Genomic DNA, 15,596 nt, shown 5'->3' with positions numbered 1-15,596 from the left:
CCAGACGTTCAACCTCCCTCCTGTAGGCAGACTCATCCCCGTCCGAGATGAGCCCAATAACGGTGGTGTCATCAGCAAACTTGATTAGCTTGACAGACTGGTGGGTGGAGGTGCAGCAGTTGGTGTACAGGGAGAAGAGCAGAGGAGAAAGAACACAGCCCTGAGGGGAGCCGGTGCTGATGGTCCGGGAGTCCGAGACATTCTTTCCCAGCCTCACATGCTGCTTCCTGTCCGTCAGGAAGTCAGTGATCCACCGGCAGATGGGATCAGGCACATTCATCTGGGAAAGCTTGCCTCGGAGATGGTCTGGAAGGATGGTGTTGAAGGCAGAGCTGAAGTCCACAAACAGGATCCTGGCGTAGGTTCCTGGGGAGTCCAGATGCTGCAGGATGAAGTGTAGGGCCATGTTGATGGCGTCATCTACAGACCTGTTGGCTCTATATGCAAACTGCAGGGGGTCCAGGAGGGGGGCCGTGAGGGTCTTGAGATGGGAGAGAACTAGGCGCTCAAATATAAAGTAAAACATAATGGTACTATAAACACATTTTAAGTGGCCAAAAAGGGCTGGATTCTTTATAATGTAGGTAAATTAACACATAATCACGAAGATTAAAATATATACACACCCTTTTCATAAATGATGTTGACTACTGTGTATTTACCAACATAAGCAATGACATTACTCATAAAAAGTGTGGGAAGCTCTTGAGTCCTACATTACCAGGAGTTCCTGAAAGCAGCACTACTAAAGATGACATCATCGTTTACTTGACAGCGTCCCCACCAGGGACGTCTCCTGTACAGTTAATAATAACAACAATAATAAGAGACGTCTCACACTGTTTGGTACTTTGTATTCGACACAGACTTTATTGTGAACAATCTGCAGCACAGATTGGCTCCACTGTGGCCACCAGGACTCTCCACAGCTGGGCCTCAGTGGCCATCTTTGCTTTGGGTTTCTTCCCGACTGTGGGGACTGATACAGTCGCCTTTTATATGCTTTCATCATTGGAAACCATGTTTTAGGAAAGGAAAAGAAAAAGAAAATGCCCTGCATCACAGATTCTCCCCCTGATGAGAGACAGAATATTTTTAAATACAGGAAAATTCAAGCTGGACAGTTTCACAGTAGATTGCATGAATAAAAAAAAAAAAAAAAAAAAAAAAAAAAAAAAAAACTAAACAAAACTGGTTCCAGTATTTAAGACGAATAAACAAAAACATAAAATTTAAGAGCAAGTAAAATAGTCTGCCAGAAACAGAAGCATTAAAACATGTGTTTTGTGCATTTTATTCCCCCACTGACTTAAAGCACGCACACACACACACGGTCCCCAGAGAATAAATCTCAATGACTTACTTTGAACTTTCTAATGTCAGAGAAACACCAACAAGGAAATCATGGCTTATTTATTCCCTTTTTAATAGCACAAAAAATTTATTAAAAAGAAAATAATAACAGCTTCAAAGTCTTTTTGCTCTTCACGACCCCATCTTTAAACACCACCCAACCACAAATGTCATCTTAAACGTGACAGACAGCTATCAGAGGACAACTGTGATGGCATTCTTAATGTTTCCTGAACAGACAGCTGCAGACACTGTACAACAAACCAGTATTTTAGCTTTCTGACACACCTTTACTTGACAGACACACACACACACACACACACACACACACACACACACACACACACACACACACACACACACACACACACACACACACACACACACACACACACACACACACACACACACACAAAAAAACAGACAAAAAGAGAAGGGATTAAATGTTCCAGTATGGCAACATCGGAAGATCCCCAAACCAGCTTGCTCAAAATCGCACGCAGTTGTTTGAATGCCAATAATTACACCTCTGCTTTTCCTGCTATGAGAAGCCTGTGAAAAACCTCAGCTGGCTTCCTGCTCCAAGCACCACTGGGTCTGCATAACTCTGCACTGTGATGTAATAAGACCATGTGAATTACACACAGTTTGCAGTTTAAAAAGAAGTCTCACACATGCATCTGTCTGATCTCTCAGGCTGGAAAACTGTCCCTGTTTTATTGCTTACTATTTATTAACCCAAGTTACAGTATCAGCAACCATCCTGGAAAACATTTTAAAAGAATAACAAAATAGCAGCAAGTGGACTATAAACCTCGTCAGCAGGCATCTGTGACAAAGCCTGAGGTCATCGTAACCGGAGAAGTTTAGGCACTGTCAAAGAGGAAGGGCTACATATTTCCTCCCCCCATTCATTCACTTTTGGCTGTGGTTTTACAGCTGTGAGGTCTCTTAAGGTGCTTCCAGTCTGCCTCGCTCTCACAGCGCTGGACGCTGCTGAAGAACTTCTTGATGAGAGCCTTGGCCTCTGCTTTCACTGTGGACCCAGAGGCTGGAGTTAAAGAGGACCAGCACACAAAGCAAACTGCAAGTTAGAAATTTCCCATGCACCCTTTACCTTGGCCTTTCCCCCTGCTCCTTCCCTCTGTAAGAAGGTGAGACAAGTAGCGAGCGAAAGACTTAAACAGCTCCTGCGAAATAAAGAAAGAATTTTAATCATTCTGCTTTTAAATCGCAACCCTACTTTTTTACAAACACAGCACTCACTCACCTTTGTGGCAAACTTTCCCTGAGTGTAAAAAGGGTCCAGGTAGCGGACCACGATATCAGCTGCTTCCTTAAGTGTTACAGGTTTGGGCGATTCAGTGACCGGGTGCAGGGCTCTCTCCTGCACGTTGGGGTTGAAGGTTACTCTCCTGCTGCTCTCATTCCCGGGCCGGCTGCGCTTCGCCGGAGGGGGAGACTCCGTCATGGTTTTCATGTCATCTGTCACCTGGACACACATGTCATGATTGTTCACAAGCATAAAGTCAGACTCAGGACTCCAGGCAGAACTGAAATCTATGGTTTGGCCTGCCAAAGACTCCAATCTGGATATCTTTGGAAAATGTATAGGATGGTATAAATTTTAGAATTTTAACTGTATTTTCATATGTTTAATGGCTTTCCCCCCATGGTCCTAAGAGACATCTCTAAGTAAGAGATAAACCATTAAATAACAGAGTGTTACCGTTCCTTCACAACATACTAGAGAAATTTATGATTTTTACAGATGGTTCACAGAACAGATATATTTAAAAATATAGGGGATTAAATGTGTGGCTAAACATCTTTACACTATCAGAAAGAGGAGTTTCACTGGGCCGCCCACGTAAGATCAAAGTGATCTGTACGTGGCCCACGATGTAAAATGAGTTTGACATCCCTTCTTTACAACATGGACTTTAATGAGGAGTTTTCTATTAAAACTAAAATCTATCCCCATCATGCTGATGCTCAAAGTCTGTTATAGAAAAGAGAAATTATGCTGAACAAAAACGAGACTTTGGATTTAGATTGTGTGGATTGTGGAAAGAGGCTAAATGTGTTTTTCCTATACTGATGATTCAATATTGTCTGAAGCTATGCAGGAAATTATAAGGAAAACTGAAGAGTCACAGATTCCGACTCACTCCTGCATACTTCAGGTGCTTTGTCGAACACGCTATTTGGTATTTCGTAAAAGTTGCTAAAGCTCCACTGATTGAATAACTGACAAGCTCAAAACCTCTGGCATTAACATCAGCACAGAAACTGTGCGCCAGGAGCTTCATGTCATGAGTTTCCATGAGTTGCACGAGCAGTTGCTGAATGTGTAGGTGGCCCAGTTCTTTTGGCCATACAGTGAATGCTAAAATTGTATGCCAACTGACTTCCTGTGGAAAAACCCCAATCTGAGTGTAAGACAGATTATCATGCTCAAACTCTAATCTCTTAAAACTTTACTTTGTCTTATTTTGTCTTTATACATTTGTCCAAAAGTCTTATTTTTGGACAAACTTATAAAGCCTTTGGAGCACTTCATCTAGCTTCAAACTGCTGAGCGGAAAGACTTGTTTTAAGAAGGACTTTTGTGGGTGTACAGACACCTACCCCGGGAATTTCACTTGTGTTAACCTCTTCTTCACTTGGTTTAAGTTCTTCTTCGTCTTTGTTTTGTCTGTGGGAGAACAGGGGGAAGAAAAAGCAGTTAAAAGTCAATAAAAGGCTTTTTTTCCGCTATTTCTGATCAAATTAAGAATCAAATACTCTGTGATGGACGTCAGGTCCTGCTCAGATGTCTCTTGAACTGGTTCTGCAATATCAGCTCCATCCTCCTCGTCATCATCAGGTATAACAATTATCTCAGATTTGCTTTCTACGAGGATCACATCCTCAGTCTCTGACTGTGCAGCACTGCTCTCTCCTTCTGACGCAGCAGGTGAGTGTGGTTCCTGGTTGATGTATTCCTGGGAGATGGAAGCTGGAGCGGGAGATAAAGCGGCTTCGGGCTCCCTCGGCATCTCCTCCTCATCCTGGCTTTTCTCTGGAGTATGTTTCTTCATGAAAAAATGAGAAATGTTGTGGGAACTCTTTGCTGCTTCCGCCAGCTTCTGCTGCTTCTTGCTCATGGCTCTGCCTCCTTTAGTCGGGCTGCTCAGGGAGGTCGTGACGGCATTTGCTTTGATGGGCGATGATGCATCTGTGTTGGCTTCTTTTCCCTGCATAATGGTTTCTCCTGAGTAGCCATTGAAAAATCCGCCGCTTGTCCTACCTTTGTTAGCCCCTGTTTCCAACATGGAGGGGTTTATTAAATCCTTAGCAGTTATGAAGGGGTTAGAAGAGCCCCGTTGGCCTGCCCCTACCCTCTTACGCTTCAGCTGGGGGGGAAAGAAAACATGTTTTCCTCTGAATACTCTGCAGCCACAAAAACCTCCAGTTTTCCTTTAAAAAAAATAAAATAAAATAAAAATCTGGGAAAGTAGAAAAGCAATGTTACCGAGTACACCTCAGATGCCAGCGTGAACCCCTGCGGCTCATCAGAAAACGAGGACGAAGAGGAGGATCCAGCCTCTTTGAGTTCTGTTTCTCTGGAATCGCTGCCGCTGCTGCTCCTAGCACCTTCTGCTTTATCTCGACCTGCTGAAGCAGGTGCCGCTTTCTTCATCTCTGTTACCTTGACAGAATAATAGAGCTAAGCATAAACATTTCCCTCTATATGGCAATGAGACATTAACAAAAAGCCTGCACTTACCTTCTTTAGCACCACAGCTTTGTACAAGTTAGAGGACTTGCTGTTTCTGAAGACCTCGTGTTCAATATCCACCGCCAAGGACAGACTGTCAGAGCTGAGAGACAAATGCCGACACTTTGAGAAAAATTAGTTATATGCATTTTTTTTTTTTTTTGCAGTATTTTTATGTTTGAGGAAAAATGTTTAAAAAAAAAAAAAAAAAAAAATCTGAATGAATCTAGATAAGTACTTGAGTGCATCTTCTGCCCCCTGCTGGCCTTGAAGTGCCTCCTGCAGGAGGTACAGGCAGTGCTCTCTGGCCTGAAATACAATATGAATCTTATTAACGCCTTGGAAAGCGCTCACTTTCTACTTTTACTGCACAAAATGTCAAACACCAACGAGCCACAGCCTTTTAAGCTGCTGCGTTTTGGTTTTTTTAACGCTGCTTTTCTCATCACATGACCCGAGTCGCTGAAGGACGTGTTCATAAATGCAGCAGATATGAGGAATGTGTGCGTAGTGTTCAAGTTTTGTCTTGTACCTTTACACTGAGCTTGGGAATTCTCTGGCTGCTGGCCTCTCTAAGCGGGCAGTCGATATCTACACAGCAGAATAACACCGGTTACAAAACAGGACAGAGAGAGTTATTCACAATCATTTTTACTGTTCGTGTTACACATTACCTGGAGGAACAAACTCTTCCCTCTGACTGCTGTCGTTACCCTAAATAAACACGAGCACAGGCAGAAGGGAAGTATTCACACGTGTATTAAAGCCAGAACATAGAAGACAACAGTGAGCATTTATTATATACAGCTTTGGGACCACGACGCAATTTTTTGTTGTTTTGCCTCTGTACACATCACATCACTGAATGTGCAGACTTTCTCATTTAATTCAAGGGGTTATCAAATAATTCTGCATTAACTGTTTATTAAAATGAACTGGAGAAACTAATATAGATTGTTTTTAATACTTGGATGAAGCGTAGACTGCCGTTTCCCCCCTTGAGCTGCTTGGCCTGGACTTCATCCACCTTCAGTTGCTTCTTGTTTGTGAGTCTCTTTGCATTTAGCTTTGTATTTAATAACTTTAAAGCATGCTCTGTCTGTTAGAGATCAGCTGACTGGCTTGGCAATTGAAGAATCTTCCATTTCTTCTCCTTCAGAAACTCTTGAGTTGCTTTGTGTCATTTTCCATTTGTGCTGTGAAGCTCTGATCAGTTTTGCAGCATTTTTCTGAATCTGAGCAGAGAGTATAGGCCTGTGCACATCCATCAGCAGTCACCATCATCAATAAAAGCTAGTGATCTATATCCGCTGGCAGCCACACATACCCATCTATATCACTGCCTCCGCCATGTTTGACAGGTGATGTGGTATGCTTCCAATCACGAGCCGTTTCTCTCCATCTCCAGATTTCTCTCAGCGCTGAACTGTTTTCAGGCTCTTTTGGATATTTTGTGATCTAGCCTTTCTGTTTCCATTCATCGAGCCATCTCCATTTTAGACCTTGTTAATGATGACTGTTAAGGACTTTTTTTTTTTTTTTTTTTTTTTTAGACATTTTAAGGATGTTTTTCATAACCATAGAAATAATTCTGTCATCATCCACGTTTTTCAGGCGTTTTGATGTTGCTGAGCTGGTCAGTGCACTCAGCATTTTTAAGAAAGAACATGACTGTGTGATTGGCCACTCTCTCTCTCTGATAGTTACTTTGTTTTTTCAGTCTAATCCACCTCTGACATTCTTCTGCGTAACATTTCATGAAAATAACACAAAGACGGATAACGGGGGACTGTGTGTACAAATGTCTGTAGCTTCCAAACAGTTAATGCGACAGTTTTGTAAAAACTTTCAGAGTTAAAGCTGAAAGTTGGCACTTCAATCGCATCATGATGGCTTGATTTAATATCCACCACAATTAACAACATTTTATCATCGTCCAAAAACCTGTGCATGTGTAGTTGAAGTGCAGAATGTCTCTTTAATGTGTAAAGAAAGAAAGATAAAAGAACCATAGTTTTAAGCCAGCAACCATTAAATGAAGCTCTGAGCAATGAAGCCCTGAGGCATCAATAACCTCCATAACTCTCCACACACTATAATGACTTGTTTGTTCTTCCTGCTCAGTTTCTACTTTTTTTTTTAAATAATCATGGCATTCCTGCTTTTTATGCTATGTTATAAACAGTTTGGCCAACCTCCTCTTGGACCTGATGAGGAATACTTTAGTTCAAATGTTGTAAAAATTCCACTGAACATGTGGGAGCCATTTAGCAAAAGCAGCATTTACAGGGCCTGATAGCCCCAGATGGCTTACAGATGTGCAGAGGCACAACACAAACACTCTGGAGATGCTGTCCTTACATTTAGAAATAACGTATATATTTTGCCCAAAGAGTATGAGCTGATTTTCTCTATTTCTTTTTTTGTGGTAATCACCTTCCGCATGCTCATCTGCTTCTTGAAAAGCTCAGAAAACTCCTTCTTCCTCTTAAAAGGATCATCTTCACTATAACCTTCCCCTTCATCATACCTGCGAAGCAAAACATCGGTGTTAACCTACAGGATCAACCATCAAGTCATAAATGCAAGCGGGACATTTCACACAACATCACTAAAAATCGTCCTGCCTTTCAAAGCCGTAACCCTTCTTTCCTCCTCCATAAGTGTCCGGCTGGAACCCGAACGCTCCCTTGGGCTCGCTGCTCTGAGCCGCACCGATCTTGGTGCTGAGCGTGGCCGCTCTCTCCAGCTGCGCTCGCACCAACTTGGGGTTACGGCAGTAGTCGCAGGCCCCCGCGCAGTTCGGCGCCGCGTTGCCAAAAAACTTTGAGATGGTGGCATGGCGGCAACTGGTGGGAGGACGAGAAAAGAGCTACCGTTGAACAGACGAGTTAAAGAAAACACACTCTGCAGTTTGCAGTTGCAAAAAGTCATCATCTCATCTTTCTGATCGTGTTTTAGAAACACAATATTGATCTTTTAGCTGTTGTGTAACCACCACATCAATCCCCATAATCAATACTTTTGTTATGAAATAGGTCAAGCGCCACTCTTTGTCCCATGAAAAACACAACGCAGTTGCATCAACACTAACCCTAACTAACTGTTATCGACGGATATGAAGGATTGATGCAGAGGCACAAAGTCTGGATTTGGAAACAGTCGTTCAGCGTTGTTTTCTTACAATTTCAAGGTTTTTGAAAAAAATAAATAAATACTATTAATGTCTGACAGCAGGTCACCCGCTTCCTCTGCAGCATGTTTCTGTTCACAATCCCTGCTTTAGACTGGATTTTCTTTTCAGAAAAAAAGATCTCTTGTATCACACTATCATATCCAGCATTACGCAACGGCCAGTATTCACACACACACACCAGCACTTGGGAAACAGCCCATTAGACGAGTCATTTCAGCAACATACCAGCTACCTTGCTAGAAGTGGAAATGCTGCCACCTTCCCTTTCATGAAACAAAGAGAAGCACTAGAAGAGGTGGGGAACGACAGAGAGGCAAACAAAGCTCTGTGAAGCAGGACTATCAAAGAGAAAACAGCCTTTGAGGCAGACAAAGAAAAGTAAGACACAGCAGTAACTACTCTGTGTGTGCGCGTGTGAGACAGCCACAAATAAAAAAACCAAAGAAAACAAACAAAGGGAGCAACAAGAAGCCTGGAAGAGGGGAAGAGATGAGAAGACTCAAAGCGACTGAGGAGTCAGAGCAGCGTGAAAGAGGGCAGAAGAGCGCCGGATGAAATTTGTTATCGTCTACTTTCCCCCCCCTCACGTGCAGTTTGTCATCAGTGACAGTGGAATTAACCCTCTTAACTATATCTCAACCTCCACCGCTAATCTCAGGCTCGCCCGAGCACCACTCCTCCTCCGGATGACGTCCCCACAAACAAATTAGCACGCAGCCTAAAGCAAAGGCACTCAGCTGGCAGCTCCGTCAGGGGAAAGAAGAGAATGACACGTTTCCGACCGACTCCTAATTGCCAACTGGTTTTGCGATTTCTGACAGTTTAGGCTCGGCCAAGTTTCACAAAAAAAAAAAACCCCAAACTAAACAAACAAACAAAGAAACGACAAGAAGTTTCCGATCAGCAGGTAAGTGCTTTTAAATGTTTCTGTGCGAGCGCAGCGTGAGAAAAACAATTCAAGTAGACGAATGTGTAAAATGTGTTTAAAAATAGAGAATTTCTCAGAGTCACATGCATGTGATCTGTAAATACTGTTCATCGTTTTAACGAACATACAGTGAGCTCCAAAATCTGTTATTAATCAGCATCGCGTTCCACACAAGCTCACGGTCTCAGGTAGGAACAGCCCGCATGGTTGGAAAATCATAAAGTTCTCCTTCCTTTTCTCCTGACTTACACTTCCACAGTAGGATTTTTATAAAAATAGCATGAAAATATTTTGTAGCATTAATTTCCCACATCACTGTGTGTAGCATAGCTATAATACACTGCAATACATGTGGCCCATTTAAGCTGTTTTATAAAAGTACTGAGTTAGCTCTGTGGCTTTTTTCCAGTGAGCAGAGCAGATATGTATTACTGGAAACAACACATTACACTTATACACAGTTAAAGCAATGCAGCACAACCTTTCCCCACATTTAAATTTTCAAAGCCAGGAAGGACAAGTTAGCTTGTGATCATGCAAATCTTCCCCCGATCTCATCCTGGTTTTGAGTATATGTGATACAGGTTTCTGACAAGGAACACGAGACACATACACTTGCATAAATTACAGAGTTTTACAGATCCTGTGGGTGGAGTTGATCCCTGATCTGATCTGTCACCAGCTCGGCCACTGAGAACAAAGAAAGCTGTGAAACCTGGCTAAGGTATGCCACAGTATCCTGATTTCTAACTAGTGTACTTTGGATAGTATTACCACCTTATCCACACTTCTGGAACCAGGATGTTTACATCCAGAATACTCAAAAGCATGTGATCAGAAGGAGGATACACTACCATAACTCCTCTGAATTATCAAGACGTCATGTTGACCCCCAAGTTTCCAGGCTTTGTCCTCAGTGCCAGTGTAATAACTCATATTGTAGTTATTTTCAATAGTTTTTATCCTTTTATGCTTCGTACTGCAAGTGTTAGTTACAAAGAACTCTCAAAACTAGAAATGCCACACGCTGTCACACCCATTCCAGCAATTCAGCACCAGCTCAATGACTTGCCACCCTACCACCGCCCATTGCATACACTGAAGTGTCTGCAGAGCCGCCTGATTAACACATTTATCACAGAGAAGGGCCTCGTTCTGTTCCTCTTGTTAACTCAACCCATATGTGAATCAGCCTGTCTGTTTACGATACTCTCGTAAACCGAGCAGCTTCTCTATTAATCGGAAGGTTCGGCGGTTCGATCCCCACCTCTTACAGCCTGCACGACAGACCAGAATATTGTTCCTCCAGAACACTTTTAAACCCGGTTGGATTAAAATTGTTCAGGCACAGAAAAAGCACCAGTGCATTTACCGCTTTCTATCAGACACACGTTTCTTCTCGGGCAGTGAGATTCCTGCTTTCTCATGACAACCCGCCCACTAAACCACAGGCTGAAAAACTGCTTAGCTCTGACATGTAAATAGCAATTCCACCTCGCCCCACTCACAGTGTCACCAGTGAGCAACAGGAGAAATACCTAGATTGCAAGGGAAATAAAAGAGGTGCTGTATACCTGTCTTCACTAGGATGGATGCCAGAGAACAGACGCTGAACCTCCTTGGCAGAATCTGGGTCAAGCTTCAAGGTCTGCCCAACGCCAACCCCATAGAGCTGGGAGCTTTCTTCGTCCTGCTAACTTTTATTCGTGAGTTTTTTGTCGATATGTTTTTTTTTTCCCCCTACATTGCTTGTTCATCAATAAGCTGGTCATGACATTGTTTATTTGCTGCTCTCCCACAGTTGTAGTCCTGCTCATCACAGTGGTGACCTGCGCGAGCTTCTGCTGCGGCTGCTGCAGCTGCTGCTGTCGCAAGAGGAAGCTAAAGGGTTCCGACCTTTGAGCAAAAACAGACACAACTGCAAGCTCTCCACACAGCGAGTCCTGATCGTGTTTTAGAAACACACACACACACACACACAAGAATTGTACAGGGTGCATGCTGTGCAGCACTAAAGAACCTCAACCCTTGGACAACAAAACACCTGCCAAACACCGTAAAGGATGTCCTGCAACGCTGCCAAACACACCTGCTCGAGTCAACAGGCTTTCAGGAGAGTCCACATTCCTTGGAGCATCACTGCACTCCCAACAGCGATCCCTGAGGACAGGGCAGGGCCAACTCCAGCTGTGTGTGAATCAGGCAGAAACTTCTTGGACCATACAGGACTGAACACGTGTATGAAACTAACTTTAGGCAAACAGTGAGAAATGACTGGGAATGCCCGATTGGATTGTTTTTTCTCAGAGCTTTCTAAACATAATGATGTGTCACTCTAAAGTAATGAGAACTGGCAGTCAGACTTCTGAGTTAGTCAAGAGCCTCAAGCAGGAAGCAGCTTTCAAAGGATGGTAAGAGAGGAAGTCTGCCCTCTGCTGTCCAGAAACAGAAATGCACTCTTTATCTAAAACTGCACGTTACATACTGTGGAACAGGTGAAGGCGTTATGTTATGATGTAATGCTTTAAGCCTGCACTTATTGTCAGTTATGCTTTGATCTGTATGTAAATAATAATAAAAATAATAATAATAATAACCTGTCACCGCATGTGTGAATCCTTTACTTACCCTTCTTGTTCACAAAAAGACACCATGGCTTCAAAGTCAGTCATTGCGGTTTTGTCAGTGTCCTTTGCAAAGCCCCGTTTTTCCTGCAGACACATTTAAACACATATAAAAATTGTGCAACAAAGAGCTTTCCACCCTGCTCTGCTGCTAATCTGACCTGCTTTCTTGCCACTTCCTGCCGAATGAGGAAATTAATTTGCTCCTTATCTCTCGGGGAGTAGTATGTGCGACAGGCGGAGGGCAGGCCATCTCTCCCCGCTCGCCCAGACTCTTGGTAGTAGCTGGCCAGAGACTTAGCGAGGTTCCAGTGAGCTACAAATCTGCAGAAACATTTGAATACACAATGGTAGGGAAAAAAAAAAAAAAAAAAACTAGATACAAGAGGAATGCGAGTGATAACTGTGGATTTGCAGCCTCACCTGACATTGGCCTTATCTACTCCCATGCCAAAGCTGATGGTAGCCACAATAACCAGCACTTTCCCCTGCATCCACTCATTCTGTACCCCTGTCCGATCTGTTGCCTTCAAGCCTACAAAAGCAGAGCTCAAACACTAAATTTTACACATCCTATACACAGATCAGGCATAACATCATGACCAGCTGCCTAATATTGTGCTCGTTCTGCTTTTGCTGCCAAAAAACAGCCCTGACCCATCGAGGTATGGGACTCCGTTAGACCCAGAAAGGTGTGCTGTGGTGTTGGGCACCAAGATGTTAGCGGCAGATATTTTAAGTCCTGTAAGTTGCGAGGTTGGGCCTCCGTGGATTGGACTTGTTTGTCCAGCACATCCTTGGGCAAGACACTTCACCCGTTACCTACTGGTGGTGGTCAGAGGACCCGGTGACAGGCAGCCTCGCCTCTGTCAGTGCGCCCCAGGGCAGCTGTGGCGGCTGTAGCTTGCCATCACTAGTGTGTGAATGTGTGTGTGAATGGGTGGATGACTGAACATGTAAAGCGCTATACAAATACAGGCCATTTACCATTCAAACAGGCCACAGCCATCAGAGAATACAAGTCCCATGAAGGGGTTAACATAGTCTGAAGCAATGCTTAGGTAGTTGGTACAAGTCAAAGTAACCCAAGGTCACCCAAGGGATCCCAGCAGAACATTGCCCAAAGCACAACACTGCCTCTGCCAGCTCACCTTCTTCCCATAGTGCATCCTGGTATCCTGTTCCCCAGGTAACTAAGCATCTGACCATCCACAAAAAATGTGATTCATCAGACCAGGCCACCTCCTTCCATTGCTCTCTGGTCCAGCAATATGAGCTACAGTAGCTAATCTCTTGGATAGCCAGCCTTCATTCCCCCCGGTTCACCACTGCTCCTTTCTTGGACCACTTTTGATAGATACTGACAATTGCATCTAGGAACGCCGCACAAGAGGTGTAGTTTTTGGTGATGCTCTGATCCAGTCTTCTACGCATGAGTTTGTCAAATCCTTATGTTTGCCCTTTTTCCTGCTAACACATGAACTTTGAGGACAAAATGCTCTCTAATATTTCCCACCCACTATGAGGTGCCACAATGAAGGATTAATGAGTGTTATTCCCTTTACCTGTCTGTGCTCATAATCTTATGCCTGATCAGTTTATATAGATGTATAAAAAAAAAAAAAAAAAGGAGGTAAAAAATAAAATAAAATAAAATAATTTTACCTGCATGATACGGCTTAGCTACGACTCCAAGCTTCGTCAGCTGGTGAGCTACTGTCTCACAGCCTTCCCTGGTCCGACAGTACACAATCCCACAACCCTGTTTACGAACATCAGACAGTTTGATTAAGCCAGAGTTTGCATGAAAAAAATGGCAAAGAGTGTTATTCCTCCACTCTAGGCAACAAAATCAGTTGTATTCACACAAGAAAATGCTGTGTGAGCTCAATCAAGCTGTTAATAACAACAGAAATGTTATAAAACAGAGAAAAGGCACACAAACAATCCTGAAATAAAATTTAACAAAAAGTCATTCTAGAAGTAAAACATACAGCTGCTAAAATGCTTCAATAATTAAAAACTTGTTCTGTTTTTTTGTTTTTTTTTTATTTGTTTGTTTTATTATTATTTTTTTAAATGTAAATGGCAAAGTCGTTTAAACCTTTTTATAAGTGATGCTTAAGGATGGGAATTGATAGGAAATCAACCACTTTAAAGAACTCTACCAATTCTGCCACAATAAGTATTCAAATATCCATCCAGAATTAAACTAGAAGCTAACTGTTGGGTACCAAAAGCATCTGGTCAACATGCAACTTGCTAAGGGACATTTAATCTAATCTAATTTAATTATAGGGGTTGTATCTATTTATGGAGCCTGTATCTACACTTTCGACATTGTGTGGATCAGAGAAAATCCCAAGTCAATTATTTTGCACCCAATTCTTGTTTTTTTAAAGTCACATACAATCATTCCCCAATGCAAAAAGAACAGTTTAAAAAAAAGTAATTAAAAGCTCAGAATTTGCATGACATTCATGCCCATGATGAGTATTTTTAAACTTGTGGCCAAAAATGTAAACCCCTTAGGCAAACTGTCGCTACTCTGAATATTTCTGTTTGTAAAAAGGATAACACATGACAGCCTACAGTCTACAAACCTGTCCGTTAGATCCACCTCCAAGTGATAATGTTTTCTTAATGAAGGCACAAAGGTGGACGTATGGGTTTGGCAGCAGCTCCCTGAAAATCACATCATAGTGCAAGTTACTCCGGAAGACGGGTGTAAGAAAAGAAAGCGGCGAGGACAGCCTCAGGGACTGAATGATGTCCTCCTGTACATTCTTGGGTGCTGTTGCTGTTAAGGCCAAACAGGGAACTCCTTGCAATCGAGCCCGCAGTTCACCCAGCTTGAGGTAGTCTGGTCTGAAATCATGGCCCCACTGCGAGACGCAGTGAGCCTCATCCACAGCCAGGTAAGACAGCAAGCCACGGGAGCACAGGTCCATCAGGCAGGGCTGGAACGCGGGCGAGGCCACCATCTCTGGAGTGATGTAGAGAAGCTTTAGCTTCGGGTTGCTGCTCCCCAGGTCGGCCAGGATCAACCGGCGCTCACTCACTGGGAGCTTAGAGTTGATGGAGCAGGCAGGGATGTTTAACTCCTTCAAGTGATCCACTTGGTCCTGGATAGAAACACGAACAGGGGTTAAAGCAAACCTGATACTGCAAAACTTATTTGAAGGTTTTGGATTGGCGCTCAGGAGCTAGAGACAGACGCTAACCTGAATGAGAGCGATTAACGGGGATATAACCAGAGTAATGCCCTCAGCAAGCACTGCAGGCAGCTGGTAGCAGAGCGACTTTCCTGCTCCAGTAGGCATGCACACAAACACATCCCTGTCACCTGCAGGAAGACCACAGAGACCACCGTGTTACACATTATTCTGTCTCTCACTGTCTGTGAAAACCAACTGAACCTCATATTCAAAACTAAAGAAAAACGGCAGTTATGTTAGCTTGCTAACGTTCATCTAACAGAGAGGCAGACAGGAAAAATGAGCCGACTTACCTCTTTGGACTGCTTTAACAACATCTTCCTGCAGTTTAGACCTGAAGGTGTCGAACCCAAAGTGGGTTTTTAAGGCCTGTTTTAAATTTGTTGTCATCGTTCGACTACCTGCTGGGAACTCATATAAATCTTCTTAGGCATCGTCGCGCCGTGATTGCGTCATCACGGGCGCGTAAAACACAAACAAATGTAAAGAAATATTTTGTTTGTTTGCTTCTTTT

The 15,596-nt window shown here is 43.2% G+C and overlaps 1 protein-coding gene and 1 long non-coding RNA gene across 3 annotated transcripts; one reads left to right on the top strand and one right to left on the bottom strand.

Moving 5' to 3' along the window:
• Positions 1–847: 847 nt before the first annotated feature.
• On the bottom strand, positions 848–15,548 carry recql5 (RecQ helicase-like 5). 2 transcript variants are annotated; one of them, XM_040006210.1, is made up of 19 exons: positions 15,376–15,548; positions 15,089–15,210; positions 14,468–14,989; positions 13,530–13,626; positions 12,288–12,399; positions 12,026–12,188; positions 11,869–11,951; positions 7,744–7,965; positions 7,553–7,646; positions 5,791–5,830; positions 5,649–5,707; positions 5,355–5,425; positions 5,126–5,219; positions 4,871–5,047; positions 4,141–4,751; positions 3,985–4,051; positions 2,624–2,845; positions 2,471–2,543; positions 848–2,389 (listed from the first exon to the last, which is right to left on the bottom strand). In XM_040006210.1, the coding sequence occupies exons 1-19, from the start codon at positions 15,470–15,472 to the stop codon at positions 2,265–2,267; spliced, it is 3,051 nt and encodes a 1,016-aa protein (XP_039862144.1). In that variant the 5' UTR covers positions 15,473–15,548; the 3' UTR covers positions 848–2,264. The 2 variants fall into 2 exon arrangements, with proteins under 2 accessions (XP_039862144.1, XP_039862145.1); XM_040006211.1 differs by lacking the exon at positions 15,089–15,210 and having other exon boundaries at positions 15,376–15,534.
• LOC120717944 lies at positions 8,398–11,844 on the top strand. The gene is made up of 3 exons (XR_005692304.1): positions 8,398–9,219; positions 10,828–10,946; positions 11,042–11,844. It is a non-coding gene; the product is annotated as an uncharacterized LOC120717944 (long non-coding RNA).
• Positions 15,549–15,596: the final 48 nt, after the last annotated feature.

The sequence above is a fragment of the Simochromis diagramma genome, unplaced genomic scaffold (genome assembly GCF_900408965.1).
Source record: "Simochromis diagramma unplaced genomic scaffold, fSimDia1.1 OVJJ01000510.1, whole genome shotgun sequence".
Classification (NCBI taxonomy): domain Eukaryota; kingdom Metazoa; phylum Chordata; class Actinopteri; order Cichliformes; family Cichlidae; genus Simochromis; species Simochromis diagramma.
Note: the sequence above shows the minus strand (reverse complement) of the source record. Positions and strands in the feature narration are given on the sequence as shown.

Bases quoted from the DNA above. Each gene is read 5' to 3' on its own strand.
- recql5 (XM_040006210.1), bottom strand. From the start codon at position 15,472: ATGACAACAAATTTAAAACAGGCCTTAAAAACCCACTTTGGGTTCGAC. The intron at 7,966-11,868 runs GTAAGTAAAGGA...TCCTCCCACCAG, and splicing joins TCTTTTTGTGAACAAGAAGG to TTGCCGCCATGCCACCATCT. The intron at 2,390-2,470 runs GTAAAGGGTGCA...CTGGGTCCACAG, and splicing joins GAGCAGGGGGAAAGGCCAAG to TGAAAGCAGAGGCCAAGGCT.